General features: G+C 40.3%; 1 protein-coding gene across 1 annotated transcript in view; it reads left to right on the top strand.

Moving 5' to 3' along the window:
* TAFA5 (TAFA chemokine like family member 5) overlaps window positions 1-18,079 on the top strand; it is a gene marked incomplete at both ends in the record, with an annotated part of 343,285 nt that overhangs the window by 88,492 nt on the left and 236,714 nt on the right. The window contains one exon of the mRNA XM_079533670.1: window positions 5,423-5,509. Coding sequence (XP_079389796.1) covers window positions 5,423-5,509 — 87 coding nt within the window. The remainder of the gene's footprint in view (window positions 1-5,422; window positions 5,510-18,079) is intronic.

Genomic DNA, 18,079 nt, shown 5'->3' with positions numbered 1-18,079 from the left:
CTGCCAAAGGGGAGCACTGTTCTCAACTTGATATTTAAATGAATTCAGCACTGTCTGATAAAGTTCTTTGTGGCCAGACTATGATGTTTTGATCTATTGGGAAAGTAAACACCAATAAGACATCTCAGTGAGAGAATGAAGGAGAAGAAGGAAAGAATAATAGATTCCAAACTGGTGTTCATTGAGAACAGGTGATCTGAATAGCTGTTTCTAGTATTTGTACTGCAATGATATGTATGTATATATATATGTGTATATATATATACATATATGCAGTAATATATATATGAAATATTGGGATGAATCTCGAGACACAGTGTAGTCTATACTCTTACGAGAATGAGGATTACCCCTAATGGATATTTATTTAACTGAAAAAAAATCACGTTAAGATGTGGCTTCTCTGTCAGTGATAATCTGCGCCATCATTTAACTGTCCCGATAGCTAGACTGTTTTCAATTAGCATCTGATGTAAATCCCCTCTGCTATGTTGGTAGCTCTAATTAAAACCAGATCTAATTTATCTACATCTTTCTTAAGACATGAAGCCACAAACTGAAAAAATGTGCTATTGTTGGAACTGCAGGAGCGAAGTTTAACAGATGCTGCTTGCCTTGTCTCTCTCTCTCTCTCTTTTTTTTTTTTTTTTTTTTTTGTGTGTGTGTGTGTGTGTGAATGAATTCCAAAGTTATGCTTAACTTTGTTTCAACATGGTGTTTTTTGATCATTATTCACTTTATGATCCACTACCCCTTCACATCTTTTTCTATTATTTATGCAGTTGTCCAATACATTTATTTTTTTAAAAAATTATAGCATTTGATGAAAAATGTGATGCCTGTACCTTTCCCCTTCCAAAATGAAAGACAATGTGCTGTGTTCCTGATTCGGTAGAATCATGTCATCATTTGATCAGATCTCTGAGTTCATTATACTGTTATCCTCTCTAAATTACTAAAAAACTATCCTGTAATATGGAGAATAACCTTGATGCTGAGTGCATATCTTTGCATGATTCTAATATTTAATTTATAAGCCAAATTCTGTTCTCTGTTTTTCTGGGGTAAATACACTTACTGCAGTTGTCCCTCCTGATTTGACCTCATTAAAATTGAAAGTACTATATACCTCTTATTACACAAATAGCAGAAATATTTTATCTGAAAGAAACCATATTGGGAATATAGTGAGCCTGTTTTTGTTTGTTTGTTTGTTTTTTGTTGTTGTCCCTTTTTTACTTTATTCCTTCTAGATAACGAAATGCTTTACATCATCTGAAGAAAAATATTTTTTTGTATTAAAATCCAATTCTGGGTATGGTGCATCCTGTTCTGGATATGGTGATCAAGGAATACATTTCTATTGCTCTTCTATATTAGAACCAGTTATGGCCTATTTAACTGTCATTGTTTCAGTAACCTGTAAATTTGTTGCCGTAATGAAGCTTCTCAATAAACAAAGTTATTCTTATTTGTTAAGTCAGCAACGGAATCTGCATCTGAACAGAGAGGCTTATTGTGTAAAGATCTGAGGTTATATGTAACATATTTTGAAATGCTGTATATGGATGGCAGAATATAGTCATGGTTACGGCTGCGAGCAGGAAATCACAGTTTTGAGTCTTGGCTGTGCCACAGACTTTCTGTGTGACTTTGGACAAGCTACTCTTTGTGCATTAGCTAATAATACTATCTCTATCTCCCAGGGGTGTTGTGAGAATACATTCATTAATGTTTGTAAGGCGCTTGGATACTATAGTGATGGGGCCATATAAGCACTTAGAGAAACAATCCACTTTTGCAACAATGTGCATCTCCCTGACTAAGGACTTTTTTGCTGGAAGTTTTTCATCGATGCTTGTTATGAATAAATCTACTTTATAATGATACAGCGAGGTTAAACTGCCTTTTGGAGTGCAGTCTCACTTTAGTATTCAGAACAGGTGGGAACAGTCATAAGTTTGAAAGCTGTTCCCAAGGAAAGAGAATAGAATTTTTATACTCAGGAATTTGAATAGAAAAGATACCTCTCCTGATTCATCTAGTTCAAAACATGGAGGATTATTTACATCTGTATCTGTCTCACAAATAGTTTATTCTATTTTAAGCACTTCTCATTACATTGTCTAAACTACCTCCTCAGGCAAGTCATTCCATCGCCTAATTGCCTTTAAAGTTAAGCAGTTTGCTCAAATGTCTACCCTATTTTTTTTTCCTTGTGGAAATAAGCTGCTCTTTCAGTCTGTCCTTTCTTTCTGAAATAACCTTCACTGATTCGTGTTCAGTTCAGACACACAACACAGTTACAGCAGGTTAACAAGGTATTGCTTTAGAGCTGATGGGAGGTAAATTGGTGAGCCACTGTAATTTGATTTGATAATTTGCCTGGCTGAGTGCTGTACAGTATTAAAATCTGAATGTGGGGCTGAGAGCATTAGCACCAAGGAGAAGAACAAGAATATTAAGTATTCCCAATGCCTTCATAGAGAACTTGTTGATAATAAGTTTCCAATCTAGGAAAATTGTTGCTGCAAAGAGTTCATAAAGGGCTGTTTTGTGTTGTTTTTGTTTGTAGAAAGTAGAGGCAGAAGATAAATTATGGAAGTAAGTGATCTGCATGAAAGTGAGCAGTCCTTCTCAGAAGTGGAAAGGGTTTTAGAGGTTTGAAACTCGGGAAATAAAATACCTGTTCTACATCAGCGTAAAACTTTTTAATTTGGGACCTAGAAATCAACCACATTTCCCAAAGAGAGAGAAGTATCAAATACAGATTGCAAAAGGTTCATGAAAATGCTTGGCTGTTGGAAGATAGAAACACTGAAAATGCCCCAGTGGTGGGAAAAGATACTGTGTCCTTGCTTTCTGTATTAAATCTAGAGAATCCACATGATCTTCAAAAGTATCCAGTTATGGCAAATCAGAACTTGCAGTCAATTACAAGATGTAAACATACAGTTTAAACCAGCATAATTGCTTCTTGGGCTTATAGGATTGCTTGTTGTTAATGTACAGATTGCGGTGAAGTCCATCCCTGCACTATTGTTTGAATATGTACTGAATAGGATTGTTCTTTAATAAAGTTCCTGTGTAAGTGATAGTGGAAATGCTTCTGAAAGTGATGGCTTCTCAAGAGGAATACTGCTTTTAAGCTATGGTTAGACTTTATTAGCTATACATAAGACAGAGCTGTATCATTTATTATTATTATTATTATTAATATTAACATTAATATTAATAATAATATTAATATTATTAAATTCCTGTCTGTTACTGGGAATTGAATGGGTTTGATATCATCCTCTTTTACACATGTAAGTAAAATATACCACTGTGGGCAGAAGTACAAATGAAAGAAAGAAGCAAGATAGAATATTCCATCACAAAACTACTACAGAAAGAGCTACAGGTAGCAATATGTAATTTTAACTGAATTCACAGTCAGTCTGCTCCCAACCTCATGTACTGTTTCCTAGGCTTAGCTAAAGTCTCAGTACAGCCATCTCTCCTTTCAGTCTTTCAGTAGATACAGGACCTATGTTTGAAGATTCATAATCAGAATCCAATATTTTTTTAGTAAAACTTGTTGCAGTACTGAAGTAAAATCAAAAAGATACATCATTAACAATATTTAATAATGAAATATTATTTGAAGTTAGTTGCTTTTCATGACATCTCTTTTTAAGTTGCTCGTGATTCTGTTAATTAGGTGTTATTGCAATCCTTTGTTACCCAAAATTTCCCCAATGCCTGTATTTTCATACTAGATTACTGCAATAACAATAAAATTTCTACCAAAATATTTGGAAAAAAAAATATATCAAAAGACTCAAAAGACCACTGTTGTTTTAAAAATAGGGAATCTTTTACATTTTATGTCAAACTAATGTTCGTTGATGCATGGCATGCATCACACGCACATGAAAATAATTGGGATAACAATTTATATACTGAAAGACATTGTACAAAAAAAAAAAAAAAGCCTGTTTGCACAACTCCATTCTGATCACCAGCCTATCAAAAATAGGACCACCACCACAATGAAAATTTAAGTTTCTGTTAAAATTTTCTCATCCTCCGTTGTGTCTCTCACGAGGAACATAAACATCTTCAGTAGTATATCTGAACAGGTAAAACAAAAACAGTTAAACCTACTCAGACTACTACAGTTGCATTACTAGAACTTAATGATTGCTTTACCCCATGCCAACAACTTCTTGAGGCACAATTTCGATATGTGAAGCAGTAGAGTGTATAATCTGGAAAGGATAAGAACTTTTTCCTTATGGCACAGGAGATTGTCGTGATTTCTCACAGTAGGAAGTCACTGGCTCATATGCTTATTCTGTCCACTTTGATAGGACAACTTTATTGATAAATAGCTTCATACCTATGGCATGCCATTAGGATTGATGCCAACTGCACATGTTTCCAACAGATTAACTTCTTCCTTCCTCATCTCTTTGCAGACCTTAAACCATAAGGTGATGCTCTGTATACAATTAGAAACTGTGTTGCTCGTACTACCTTCTTCTCATTTCTTTTCTGTATTCTTCTGAAGTGATTATGAAGGAAGGATATTTATTTAAAAAACTAATGATACCTAGTGGAGGGGAAAAAAAAGTGTATAGGCAAACAGAAGAAGAGAGTACACTATGTTGTTGGTATTTAAAATAAATGTAAAATGCCCTATGACAGTTATTCTAGTTTGTTATACTGTCTTTTGTTAGTCCCTCTTTTTGACAAGTGATTGTCATTTTGTTGAGTTCTTTGATTTGTCCTGTTTTCATGGAGTACTGTTTTTTTTTGTTTTTTTCCTGTAGTGAAAAAAACAAAAGAAAAAAAGAAAAAAAAGGGGTGTTCTTTTTATGTCATAGTTTCTTCACAAAAACTAAAACAACAACAAAAAGCAACAACAACAAAAGAGTCAACAAAGCAAACTGTTGCTGGATCCAACATTTGACGGCATTAGAGTTTAGGATTTTATTTCATATGGCTGAATTTTAGTATGAAGGCTGTAAGTAGACGTGCTATATACTATGCTATATTTCCTTTATAGGAAAGATATGAATACTTAGCCTCTTTCAAGGAAAGTGGGGGTGGGGAAGAAAAAGGCTATTTTACCTAGTTTCAGTTGTATCAGATGCAGCTGGGTATGTACTTCGTTGACTTGTATCTGAAATGATGCAAAAATACTTTCTAAAATCACTGGAGGTCAGTTTTAATAATACTGTTCTCAGCATCTGGAGGTAGCCATTATATAAAGTAGAGTAATTATAAGGGGAAACTTCAAAGTCTTCAGATCTATGATCATCAGGTCTGTGGGCTGCTAGACCCACTAATGTTGTAGTTTATTCTGTGTTCATTTATTTTTTTCATTTTCAGAAGTGATTCCAATTGAATCATTTATGGTTCTTCCATTCAGATTATAACAGCTATTTTGGAGCGGATAACCCTCAATGGCTGTATATGAGACATTGTCCGGGGTGCTTCCAAGATGCTTTTGAGCTGGGTAAGGAAATGGCTGAGTGTTGACATGTTCTGAAAGCACTGTGGCATGGACTGAGAGCATACAGTTTATAAAATGTGTTACTAACCTATTATTTTTTTTGCATTAATGACAGAATAGACTATAAATCTTTCCTCTGAAGTATAAAAATGAACCAAATAAGCACTTAATCATTTGCCAAAACAAGAAAATCAAATATTTTCAAAAATGAAATACTGTATCAAGTCTGTATATAATAGTTCATACAAAAAACCTTTGTCATCATTAACCACTTCTATTGTAGCCATTCAATGTATAATATCACACTGATCTAATGTTATAATGTTAGCATTATATTAGTATACTGGTGAGGTAAACTGTAATCAAATTTTTGCTGTGACTTTAGGGTCAAAGATAACTCTTTCTGTGGGCATGGTTTAACCAGTATGTCAATTTAAGACTTCAACTCATATTCCAGCTCTAATCTGTGATCGACCCTGCACTGCACATGTAACCTTATACATTCTTACAGTCATTAGCAATTAGCTATGATGAATCCTCTGCCCTTTCACATATAGACATGGGCAACTAAAAACATGTGGGCTACTGAACTTGAACCTGTGCCCAGTAAGGCTGTATGGGCATGGGGTGTTTGTGTGGACCTTCTGCTGCTATAGTATTCTTTGTAGTATTTCATTCATATGAAATCTGACTGAATCAGCTGCAGTATCTGCAAGATTTTTACTGAAGTTAGTGTGCTGCTGGTAGCTGAAGTTGTAACATAACAAAGTTAATGTTGCCCAGTATGTTAAGGGTACCACTTTAATAGCTTTACTTTTTTGCTTTTAAATGCCAAAATCTTAGATGCCCCCTTTCGTGTTGTAATTAAAGCTTTCTACTTCAAAACAAAACAAAACAAAAGAGGATATAATCCTTTAGAGACGTGCTTTTCACCAAAAAAGAAAAATAAAAAGAAGTGCAAAGCTGCTATACAGTGTCCACTTCATTAGCTGTAGTAAGCTGGGGTGTCTGGTGTCTGGAAAATAGAAAAAAAAAAATAAAAACAAAAACAAGCAAGCAAACAAATAGTAAGTAGGTTGCACATGCAGGAGATTATATAAATCTGTATTTCCTACCATTATCCCACCCCAGGTGTATATCGATGGGCCTCCAGTGTGTTAATTTCTCATAGCAGAGTCTGGTAATAAAACTCTTATTGGCTTGCAGTAATCCATTTTCATCCTACTAAACAAGATTTGTCGTATATTACTTAGTGTTATCTGTCCATATCTAATAGTCTAATACTAGCTAGAGACTTGTGAATTTGTTGTTTGTTTTTTTCTTTTTTTTGTATTATTGAAAACTAGGAGACTATATTATACATGAATGGCTTGTAAAAGTATGGCTTTATATTTCAGAATGACAAGCAAGTTTGTGTTCTAATTTCTCCTTTACTTAATCAAGTTTTCAAAATGATGTCCTGAACACAGACCCAGAAGAAATTTAATGTACAACGTTCTGGGTCTCCTTTAATGTCACAGTTGGATTCAGGTTTAAAACACTTGAAAACAGAGTTTTCAGGCTTAAAATAAGAATGCCATAGTGGTAAACCCATTTTAACTCACACATAACTGTTCTAATTGTTTCTTTTGTGCATGTAACATTTTTTTTTTGTTTTTTTTTGTTTGAGGTTTTGAATATTTTTAAAGCATCTGCACATTAATCTGAAAAGTATTTGTCCCTTCTCCACTGGTTTATTAGCAACTAGTGACTGCCCCTTCTCTCAGTAATATCAGCCAACAAGCTCAAACATTACAGAGGCACACACTGTCTCTTCCTTGTACGTTCAGAGCATATTTTATCTAACTCTGGAGACACCTTCTTTGCTCTAGATATGTTCTATTTTTGCTGCAGTTTCCATTCTTACCAATCAGCAATTAAAAGTGTCCATTGTTTTGTGATTTCAGCTCCTGATCAGTGTTTGTGATATCCATGTTTTGAGTGGGAAGGCCAACGGGTAAATAAATATAAAGTTTTCTTGGTAAAGTTTGAGCTATAAGACATAGAGCTTATTAGGCAGGCTGCTGATGAGTACAAGTTTACAATTTGTATACTACTGCTCCTGTTGATTTTTTTCCCCCATCTCCACTTAGGTGAGGGAAAGCAACAAAACCCTCAAAACTTTCTAACTTTTGAACTTTTCTGTACAAGACTGCTATACTGCATTGCTGGCTGATCTGTGAAGGTTTGCTATGTCTTGATTCATATGACTTGAGTCACTGCTTATTCTGCATGGCTTACTTTATGGATCTCATTTTCAATGAAGAACTTACTGATTAAATGTCACAACATTTCAATTGTGTTTATTTAGGCTAGATCTTCAGGAAGTGATGCTGGAAACTGTGGATCTTAACTAAATTCCATTAATTTCATTTGTTTAGTCATCGCTGTTATAATACAAATCCTTTTCAAGGGAAAAAAGGAATAAAAAAAAAATTTTGATTAGAAGTGAGAAAAATGCAAATTATTTTAAAATACAAAAAGTGAAAATATGAGGATAAGCCTGTTTGTGATTTTTTGTAGCTCTGCAGTCATTGGAACATTTAAGACTATGCTGTTGTTCATCAGTCTTAACTGTGAGTTTCGGGTGTTACATACTCTCTGAACTATTTTAAGATGATAATCTTACAACTGGGGGCAGGTGGAAAGGCCGTTGAGACCCTGTAGACTTTCTCTTTGAGTTTAGTAGTTCTCTTGCTGTGTCAGAGTTGCTGCCTATTTTATTCTTTGTAGACAAATGAAAGTGTCTTGAAAGCATTTTGAGTATATGAAGGCCATAACCAAACCAGAAAAAAAAAAAAAAAAAGAAAAGGGGGAGTGGAAAGGAAGGTCAGGCAAGCAACATGATTACACAATTATCTCCATTCTGACACGTGTGGTTTTGATGATGTAATACATCAGGGGGAGGTTGTTTCGGATACAAAAGGGAGAGGTGGGTTCCCCTCCCTCCTTCAAAGATACAAAACTATCCAACGGGAGACATACTGTACGTGTGTCAGATAAATGAAATCACACCTTTTGGAGGACTATCTGAAAGTTCTTGTCTCTCTCTTCAGACATCGATTTATTTCTTCCTAAAGAAGTTGAGGGAAACCTCGTGTGGAAACAATTCCATGCTACAGAAGGCAAGAATGAGTTTCAGCATCGCAAGGTTCCTCACGGAACATGCTGTCCTATTTCCTTTCTCAGTGGCTTCTACTTTGTGACAGCTTGTGTCCTCTCTCCTATGCATAGTGGCATTAGTTTGTGTGAATATGTGCTGGTTGCAAGTGCCACCAGTGCAGGAAGTGAATTCTGTTAACGCTCTAAATGTTGCAGTCCCAGATGTGTTGGTTTTGTTTCTACGTCAGAAATTCCCCAGGTCATAATGCTGTCACTATTCTCAGTAGGAAACCTTAATTGCAGAGCTAGTTGGAAAAGAGATTAGCTAGCAGTGTTGTCTGGAAAATCTTTCAGCTGTGCAGTGTTATCTCATCCCCTGATATTCGCCATCCCCACCCCTGAGGATTCCTAGCCTGCTGCATTTGGTGAGATACATATGTTTTCCCCAGCTCCAAGAACTGTGAAGGGTTCCTCTGGGATATCTGAGTATAGATACCTAAGTGTGTCTTCAGTTGCTAGGTTATTTTTAGTCAATGGGTGGTTACCAAGTCATCTATAATTGTGCTGTTAAATGTGTCAGAGCAGCTACTGCAAAGTGAGGTGCTCCCTGTAACAGGTTGAGTGTGTAAGGTAAAATGAGACTACAAGATCAGAAGTACTTAAGTGAGCTGTTTAAAGCTTTGAGGGATATAAGGGTCTCTCCTATGTATGGCTTGGTGAGCACATATGGGAGGGTGGTCCACAAGTATATCACAAAAGGAGGAATATGATGATATACACTTTAACCCTGCTATCCATAGTTCCTGTGGCTGGCATACTGTGTCATTTCTGATTTGTGGTGGTTGGAAACTTAGCAGTGATCAGTGGTTTCACAGATCTTTTCACTTCTTAGCCAGCTCCTGCACTGCCCTGGCCAGCAGTGGCTAAAAGCTGTTGTCAATTGGTGGCTGTTTAGTGGAAGAATGTGCAGGAAGTTCCCAGTGGACAACTGTCCATATGACATGGATTGCTGGCGCAGTTCCTTCCCTATAAATAAAATCATATCTACACAGAAGCTCAGTAATAGTGAAAAGAAGGCAGGAACAGCAAAATAAGGCAAGTGGAAACCCAAAGAAGATCCAAAGACTTTTCCTAAAAATATGCATCAGAAGTATTAAGCAGAAAAGACCCACAACAGCAAAGAAATTACTCTTTGGTTACTCCAAACCATCCTGACTGCATTATCCCTTTCATGGATCTGCAGGCAGGAGAAAGAGCGGGAAGAAGGGTTTGTTAAAAAAAAAAAAAAAAAAAAATTGTTTGTTAAATTAAAAAATTGTTAAAGCCATATTAATCACACACATCATTTATTTAGGTGAGTGAAGGGAAAAATGAAGTGAAAACTTCAGGCATTCATGGAAGGAGATGGTCAGATGAATACACTGTGAATACACAGTGATAGCTACCTCACCTCTCAAACCAGCCATTAACAGAATCTCTCTAGAGATGAATTTCTATTTTGGTGTGCTTGCCATCATCAGCAGAAGATCAGTGATGGTATTTTGAGGAGTGCTGATGTGGTGGCCCAATAGCAAGGAAATGTGAACCAGCTGTTGGTATGTGAAAAGCAATGGGGAAAAAGTATTTGGAGGCTGCAAAAAAAAAAAAAATTGGTAGAAATATACCCATCTGTATTCATTACTTACACTCAATATATCATTTATTTTGGTTAGATTCAAATTGGGAAAGGATTTATAATGCCACTTCAGGCATACTTGAAAGATGAACTGGGTGAATTTCAACAAAATAAAATGTTAAACTTAGCATCAAGAGAAGCATTCCAGCTGAGAGAACCGCTGGGCTGGAATAATCGCCTCAAGTGACTGGTGACAGAATATTGCCTGAGTAACTCAGAAGTAACAAAAATGAAATCCAGTGGGCACTGGCAAAGGTTTGGGCTAGATAACCTAATAATAGATACTGTCTGCTCTTCTCTCTCTCTCTCTCTCTCTTTTTTTTTTTTTTTTGGTGTGTGTGTGATTCAATGCCAGTAGTAGATTCCAAATTCATTAGTGAAAATGGGCTAACGTCATCTCATGCTACTGTATTTAGATCTGCATTGGCCATGCATAATTTTGGGGCTTATCGCATGAACAGGAATAAAATCATTATGCAAAAATACATTCAACACAACTGAAAATACCAGGCGCTTATTTACAGTGGTATGGAACACAATATAAACATGGTCGTGTTCCAGGAACTTCAGCATTTTTTTAATTTAAAATATCTCATTATAGAAGAATGGATCTTTTAAAGGTTGGTGGATTTTTTTTTTTCCCCATGGAATTAAATGCAGAGCAGAGAAGATATTTTTAAACCTCTAGAATTGAGCAAGGGCTGCTGTCTTCGCTACAGAGTTCCAGTTTTAGTAATTCTGTTGAACTAGACAGAAGTTCCAGAAAAAGGAACAAATGAGCTGCGTTTCCAAAATCGAACATACATTTGGAAAAGATGCACTTATTTGTTGTGCAGCTTCCCCTAAGAACCAGGAAGAGCTCATATTTTAAGTGCAGTTGCCTTTGCCACGTGATTATCTGGAAAATGCATTCCTTACTGCTTTTCCCAGTTGCAACAGTGTTGGAAATCTCTTCCAGCTCTATGACCATCCTTCACCTGTGCTAAGGGGCTTTCAGGTGCTCAGCATCCCTCTTTAACATTAGAACACAAGTGGAAGATTCCCTGCGGAGTGGTTTCCAGATAGAAGCTATTGCTGGGACAAGAGCTTTTTGCTTCTGCATTACTGGAGATGCCTGAGGTCAAAGCTTTGGCAAAAACCTGGAAACAAACAGTGAGTTGGTGCTATAAATCTCTTGGCCCAAGCAGCTTGCGAACTGTTGGACAGGTGTTACTGCATTAGTTGGGGTTCAAACCTTAATAGGCTGAAAGGTCACGGGGTGTTTTAGTAAGGGGAATTTATTCTTAAAAGTCTTCCAGAGAAGTCCATGCTGGACTAATATCTTATTAATTTCTTAAATTTCTTATAATATCTTATAAATCTTTAATATCTTATAAATCTTTACGTAGGTAACAAGTCAAGAATTTGAAGGTGGCTATTTTTGAACAGGGATCATCCTATACCTGAAAGGTCCAAGTCTGTCAAGAAAATGCAAAAAGCACAGCACACCATATTTAGTACAGCAAGCATCGTTGCCAGGTACCACTGTCCTCCCAAATGGGAAGTCTTCTGGAATCCCTTGTTGCTATGAGACTAAATATCTCCGTACTGTGTGAGTGCTGAACCAGATTTTGCTCCCACTTACACCACTGTGTGTGTGGAGGGACTCCCCTGTGGCTGGAGGCACAGCGCTGCGTTCTGATGTCGTTCTTCTGAAAGGGTCTGCTCCAAAGGCTGCTAGAGCCCAGGAGTGTTTGCCTCATGCAGGAGCTCCACAAAGTAAGACCAGCTTAAAATCAAAGAACATGGGGGCTGCACTGTCGCAATGAACCTCAAAGGAGCAAACAAGGGATTTCAGTCTGCTAGCAGTGTCTCTTTGTGTGCTTTTTGGAAGGCAGTATGTAAAATTTGCCATGATATCTCCCTACTAGCTTTGCATGTTCACACAGAACGGTACGTGTTGCTGATGCAGAACTGCATAAACTGTTGAGACACCTTCAAAATCTACATATCTGGAGACTTAAAAAAAACCAAAACATTTTTTCAAGGTGTTTGGTAGGGTTGTGCGATTTTCTTAGGACTGCTTAAGTGTAAATATATGAATTTTCTTTAGTTACTCAACCTGTTTCCTCTTCATCCAGAAGGCAACAAACAAAACCCAACTTGAACTGAGCCCAAGCATGGCCAATTTCTCACCAAAGGGTACATTTGAGAATTAAAGATTTACATGGAGTATCTCTACTGTAGCTCTGACATTGCTTTAACATTGCATTGCTGTAATCTTCAAATACAGTGAATACAATAAATGGGTTTATAGGGATTTGTGTGAAGTTTAAAATTCCAGAGATAGTTTTCAGTGTTTCTCTGTGCTATCAGCAAAAAACAAACAAACAAACAAAACTGCACACCGTCAACAGGAAAATGTTTGCCCAACAGAAACACTGATACTCTATTAATCCGTCCTTCCAAGCCTCTTGAGCACCTGCCGGTTCTTAAAAACTAAGAAAATATGCCAGTAATGAGTATTACCAAAAAATCAGCATAAATGCAAACATTTCACCAAAGAGCTATGAAAGCACAGCTTCGCAAGCATTCTCTTACTTGGTTTGGATCTCCAAACTACGGATGCGCTGCTGCCTATCCCGGATAACCCGGGGTAACGCGGCGGCCGCCACCGCTCCGCTCCCGCCGGTAACGCCGCGCAGTCCCCCCGCAGCCGGCTGGGGATCGCGGTACCTTCCCGCCGTCCGCGGAGCAGCGCGCCAGGGCGCTCCCGCAGCGCCCGCGCCCCCTCCCGCCCCGCGGCTCTCGCTCCCTCCGTCGCCCCAACGCGCCTTCCCGGCGAGGAGATCGGGGCCGGCAGCCCTCGGCGGGCACTCCCGGCCGTCGGGGCGGCCCTCCCAGCTCCGCGCCGCAGCGGTCCCGCGGCCTGCCCGCCCCCCGGCTGCATGGGGAGCCGCTTCTGTACCGCAGCTCGGCCCTTCCCCTGGAGCGAGCGGGCGGGCGGCAGCAAAACCACAGCCTTGGCTTTTTTTTTTTTTTTTTTTTTTAAAGAAGGGTGATTTATGGCATTCCTTCATTTGCGCTCTCGCTTTCCGCGGCGATGGCTGCGACGGGAGCATCAACCTGTAGACTGAGCTCGCTCCCGCCGTAGCCCGGCGTTCGGAGGGCGCTCTGCGGTGTCACCGCCGGGCAGCGGCGCCGGGACGGGGACGGACGAGGGAAGAAGCGGAGCCCCCGAGGCGGGAGGCGCGGAGCCGAGCGGAGGGCGGCCGTCCCCGCGCCGCCGAGGATGTCGGGCTGAGCCGAGTCCCTCCGCGCCACGGAGGATCTCGAGGATCTCCGAGCCGGGGGAGGAGGAGGCGGGGGGTGCAACAAATTGCCGCCAGCCGGGAGAAGTTGCAGTAAAGAGAAATCCCTCCCTCCCTCCGCTCCCTCCCCTCCCCGCTCGCTCGCTCGCTCTCTCTCTCCCTCCCTCCTCCCCGAGCCGTGGCAGCGAGTGGCGGAGCGGCGGCCCGACGAGCGAGAGAAGGAGTGAGGCGGCGAGCGGCTCCCGCATCCCGGCGATGCTGCAGCGGCTCCCGCGGAGCCTCCCCGGGATGGGCCCGGCCCCCGCTCGCCCCGCGCCGCCCGGCGGCGGCGCGCCCTGAGCGGGCGGCGGCGGCGGCGGCCCCGCGGCGCAGCGGGCGCTGTTGCGCAACCTGCCCGGCGCTGCCGGCCTCCCTGCCCCCGCCGCCGGCTCGGCGCGGCTCCCGCGGACACGGAGCGCTGATTCATGGGGCCCCGCGCCGGCCGCCTCGGCGAGGAGAGCGCGGCGCTGCCGCTGCCCCCGCGCGGGGTGTGAAGCCCCGGCCCCTCCTCCGCAGCCCCGGGCTCGCCCGCCCTGCTCGGGAGTGTGGTCCCTGCCGGGAGCCGCCGCGCCTGGCGCACAGAGGGAAGCGTTGATGCATCGCTGTGGAAATTCATTGTGTGACTTTCTGGGTATTTACTGAGTTTCAGACCGAGATGCAGCTCTTGAAAGCTTTATGGGCACTAGCAGGAGCAGCGATCTGCTGTTTTCTTATATTTGTCATCCACTCACAGTTTCTTAAAGAAGGTAATTATATCTGCATGTCTACATACCCTGTTCTTTAATACTACGGTCTGTACGAGGTGCCTTAATTATTTTTTACTGTTTCCAGTATGTTCTATTTACAGCAGTGCTTCCACGCCGTTTTTATTTTTTGTTGTTGTTGTTGTTTGTTTTTTGTTTTTTTGGGGTTTTTTTTTGTTTGTTTGTTTTTTTTCTTGCCGCTTAAAGCCTTCTCGTGTTTGTTTCGTTAGCAAATAGCGAGCTTTGGACTTACGTTCTTGGTAAATGCATAGATGTATAAAATCGGTGTGATTGCATTCTGCATTTTAGTGGACGTCTCATGGCTCTGTGGGGTACGTCCGGTGCATAGGAAATATTTGTTGCTGTCAGATGACCACCGAACAGCAGTCGTCATGGGAGTATTAATAAACCAAAAACCCCTTAACAAGTAAACGTCTTATTTTTATACCGAATCAATAGGCATCCTTTCCCTCTTCCTTGTTCAGTAAGTTTTCAATAGATGGCACTAAAGTTCTATGGAAAGGGCAGGGCAGAGCAAATCCTGGGCATGCAGCGTCCTCCTCCTCGCTGCCCCAACAGGAGCAGAGGCCTTTGCATGCTTTCAAGGCTCTGTTTTTTCTACCTTGCGGTCAGAAAACTGTGATTGCAATTTGTCGGAGAGAACAGCTCAGATGGGGCGGCGGGTTTTATATTACAGTTTATTTTCTCTTTATTTGCTGTGTGAGTTGGGTGGGAAAAGAAAGCGTTTGATTAAGTGGATAGAGGAATTTTCTTAGGGAGCAACGCTCCTGTGTTTCTAGTTTTGTTTCCTTATCTTCTTTCCTTCACCGGGAAATTACACTTATTTTTTAAAAATTTTTAATTTTTTTTTTTCCGTGTTGTAATAATGATTCCTTTCCTTATCTATAAAGGAAACTGCTCTGAGATACGAGCGTGAATCCTGAGAGATGTAGTTATACTGGGTGGCTTATGAGAAGGATGCTGTTCCTTAAGAAGCATAACGCAGAAACATGGGGGTTTTGACAGACCCACGTATTCCTTTTTGTCATGGTAGTGCAGTCGAGGTGGTGGCTTCTGGAGAAGGCAGCCGGGCTGGCTGTGGAGCTCTGCAAAGTGAGGAGAAAAAGTTTTCTGTGCCTGGGACAAAGTTTCTTTCCGGGCTGGGCAGAGTGCCTGCCCTGCGCCTGTGGAAGGGCCTCTGCTGGCGGTACTGCAGCGCGGGGCGTCGCACCGCCGGGCTGTGCCTTTGTGCTGATTTTTCCTGGGACAAAAAAACAGGGATTTGCCCAGTTTGCTTGGTCTAGAAACCGGTGTCCAAAAAACCGATGGTGCCAGAGATTTCTCCTTTAAGAAAGGAGCCCATGCTTTAGTTGCATTGGGTGCAGTGCCTTTAAAGCATGCCTTTAAAATGCTCGGACTGGTCTGTTTGTGTATCTCTGTCTAATCAGATGACTCATTTTGAGGAGATACAGCAGAAAGAAATATAGCCCGGCATCTCAGGCTATTTTTTTTTTTTTTTTTGGTCAGCATTTGCATGATGCTGCTTCTTTCTTTCTCCTTTCTTTTCTTTTTTTAAATGTCTTTTGCTCCTTGATTTTTAGACCCATGTTACCCCAAAAAATCCATAATGGAAGAAGCATTTAGTATCACTTAAAGTATTTCTTCTTGCATTATGGGATGGAAAACTGCTACTAAGTTAATATGTGAAGGCAGAAACCATGGCCATGCACCCAGCACTTCAACACGTTTTCCACTGCTTCTCCTCCAGCTTTTATAGCCGCTCTTCACTTTCTGAGCACAGGGAGAAAGCTGAAGCCGTGGAGCTTGTTGGGTAACTTAATTACACTGGTCTGTTTATACTCGTGAAGAAAATATTTCTTTTTTATTTCTTCTTTAACACTGTGACCCATGTACTTGTGGTAAATACAGACTGTGTGTGTGGGGGCTGCTTGTCGGCCCTTCCTGACCGCTGCTCATCTGCACAACAGCGTTCCCATCCCTGTGTACAATTACTTCACCAGTGCACGTTGTCACCCCCCCTGGTTTCAGTCCTGACATGGAGCAGTGCAGTGGAATTGGCTGAAACTCGAGGTGATATAACTGAATTCTTCTCTCTGAGGAACTTTCAGAATATCTAATAAAAATGATAGTTCTAGCCACCATGGATTGAAAAGCAGGCATGTAGGAGGAGGAGGAATAGATAATAGAAGACTTAAGCTGCATATTGTAAACAATTAGCAAAAGCAGCATGGAATTTTCTACTTTTTTGTTTTGAAGCCTGCACTAAGAAAGCAAGGGAAAGCAAAGTGAGGGAACGACCAGCAAAGCATTTAACCATAAGTCTACCACGCTGGTTTACTGAACAGATATGTATCAAGAAGAACACGTGAGATGGCAGTTACCTCCAGAAGATGTGGAGTTATTCTCTGATATTTGAGTTAGCCCTTTGCATTCAGATTTTATTAAAAAGTTGGGAATGGTGTGTCTCATTACACATAATGGTGCTAGGCTGTTGATTTCCTGGCAAAAAGATTAATTTCCCATCGGAGCCTAATGAAGTACATGGGCTCATTGTTTGCAACTCCGCTGTGCGGTTGAATCCCGAAGTTAAATACTTGGACATTTTCATGTGATTGTTTCTTGTGCAGAAGGATAATTTCCTGTGGTCCCAAGCAGCAAACAAGTAAGCCACCCGTTTGCCAAGCTCGATCAGATGAGCTGATAGCATGCATCTCCTGAGACAGTTTGACAGTACAAGTTTATACAGCATACATTCCTTTTGTTTGTGAGACAACTGATGTAAGAAGAATGACATGAAGAATTAATTAAAGGTCTGACTTAATTTATTAATGTGCACTCTCTCCATTTTTGATTGTTTTGTATTATTTACAGCTTAGTATTTTTCCAAAGGCCAGTCTTAATGGAAAACTGACATCACCTTCACGTCTTACATCTCTAAATGATTGCCATTTGCTTTTTTTTTCTTTTTCTTTTTCTGTATAATTTTCCCTTTAGTCACTTTGAATTAGTGATGTTATCTGTTAAACTCTTGCCACCTATTAACACAAGAAATTTTGACAATTTCAGCCATGCTGCATGGCTACAGAGTATAACTTTGATGATATCCAACTAAAACTTACTACCAGAAGCAAATCCTCCTTCAGTCATATTCATAGATACGCTATTGTGTGTTACTGTGGTCTACTGAGAGTTTTCACGCTGTTATGTTTTCTTTTTAGTTCCTATGCTGAACTTACATTTTTTTCTAAGTAGACCTGTCTTCATTCTTAAATATTTTAACACAAATTTCTGAGTTAAGGCGATTTTGTAGCAGCCTTACATTGCTGCAGTTTAAACTGCGCAAGAGACAATGAGTGCTTGTTCTGAGATGAGTGGGAAAGAGCTGTTTAAAGGTTTATTTTCATGAATATGTTTTTTTCAGGAAGTGAAGAATGGGTGACACAGGGTGCCATTTTTTCCACACTTAGGCTTTTGTGTGGAAATACAGGTCATCCTGTGGCTAATCCGTTCCCCTCTGTCCAATCTGTCCTTCAGTGTTTCTATAAGATGAATAGAGCTGTGAACCCAGAAAAGGGCATTGTGATTCGTAATTGCAGTCCCAAGCCGGTCTGATCTTCCTGCAAAGCAGTTTAATGCGCCCCAGTCAACCCCAGTCACTGTGAAG

The sequence above is a fragment of the Tetrao urogallus genome (assembly GCF_951394365.1).
Source record: "Tetrao urogallus genome assembly, chromosome: 1".
NCBI classification, from domain to species: domain Eukaryota; kingdom Metazoa; phylum Chordata; class Aves; order Galliformes; family Phasianidae; genus Tetrao; species Tetrao urogallus.
This window is presented reverse-complemented; position numbering and strand designations above follow the sequence as displayed.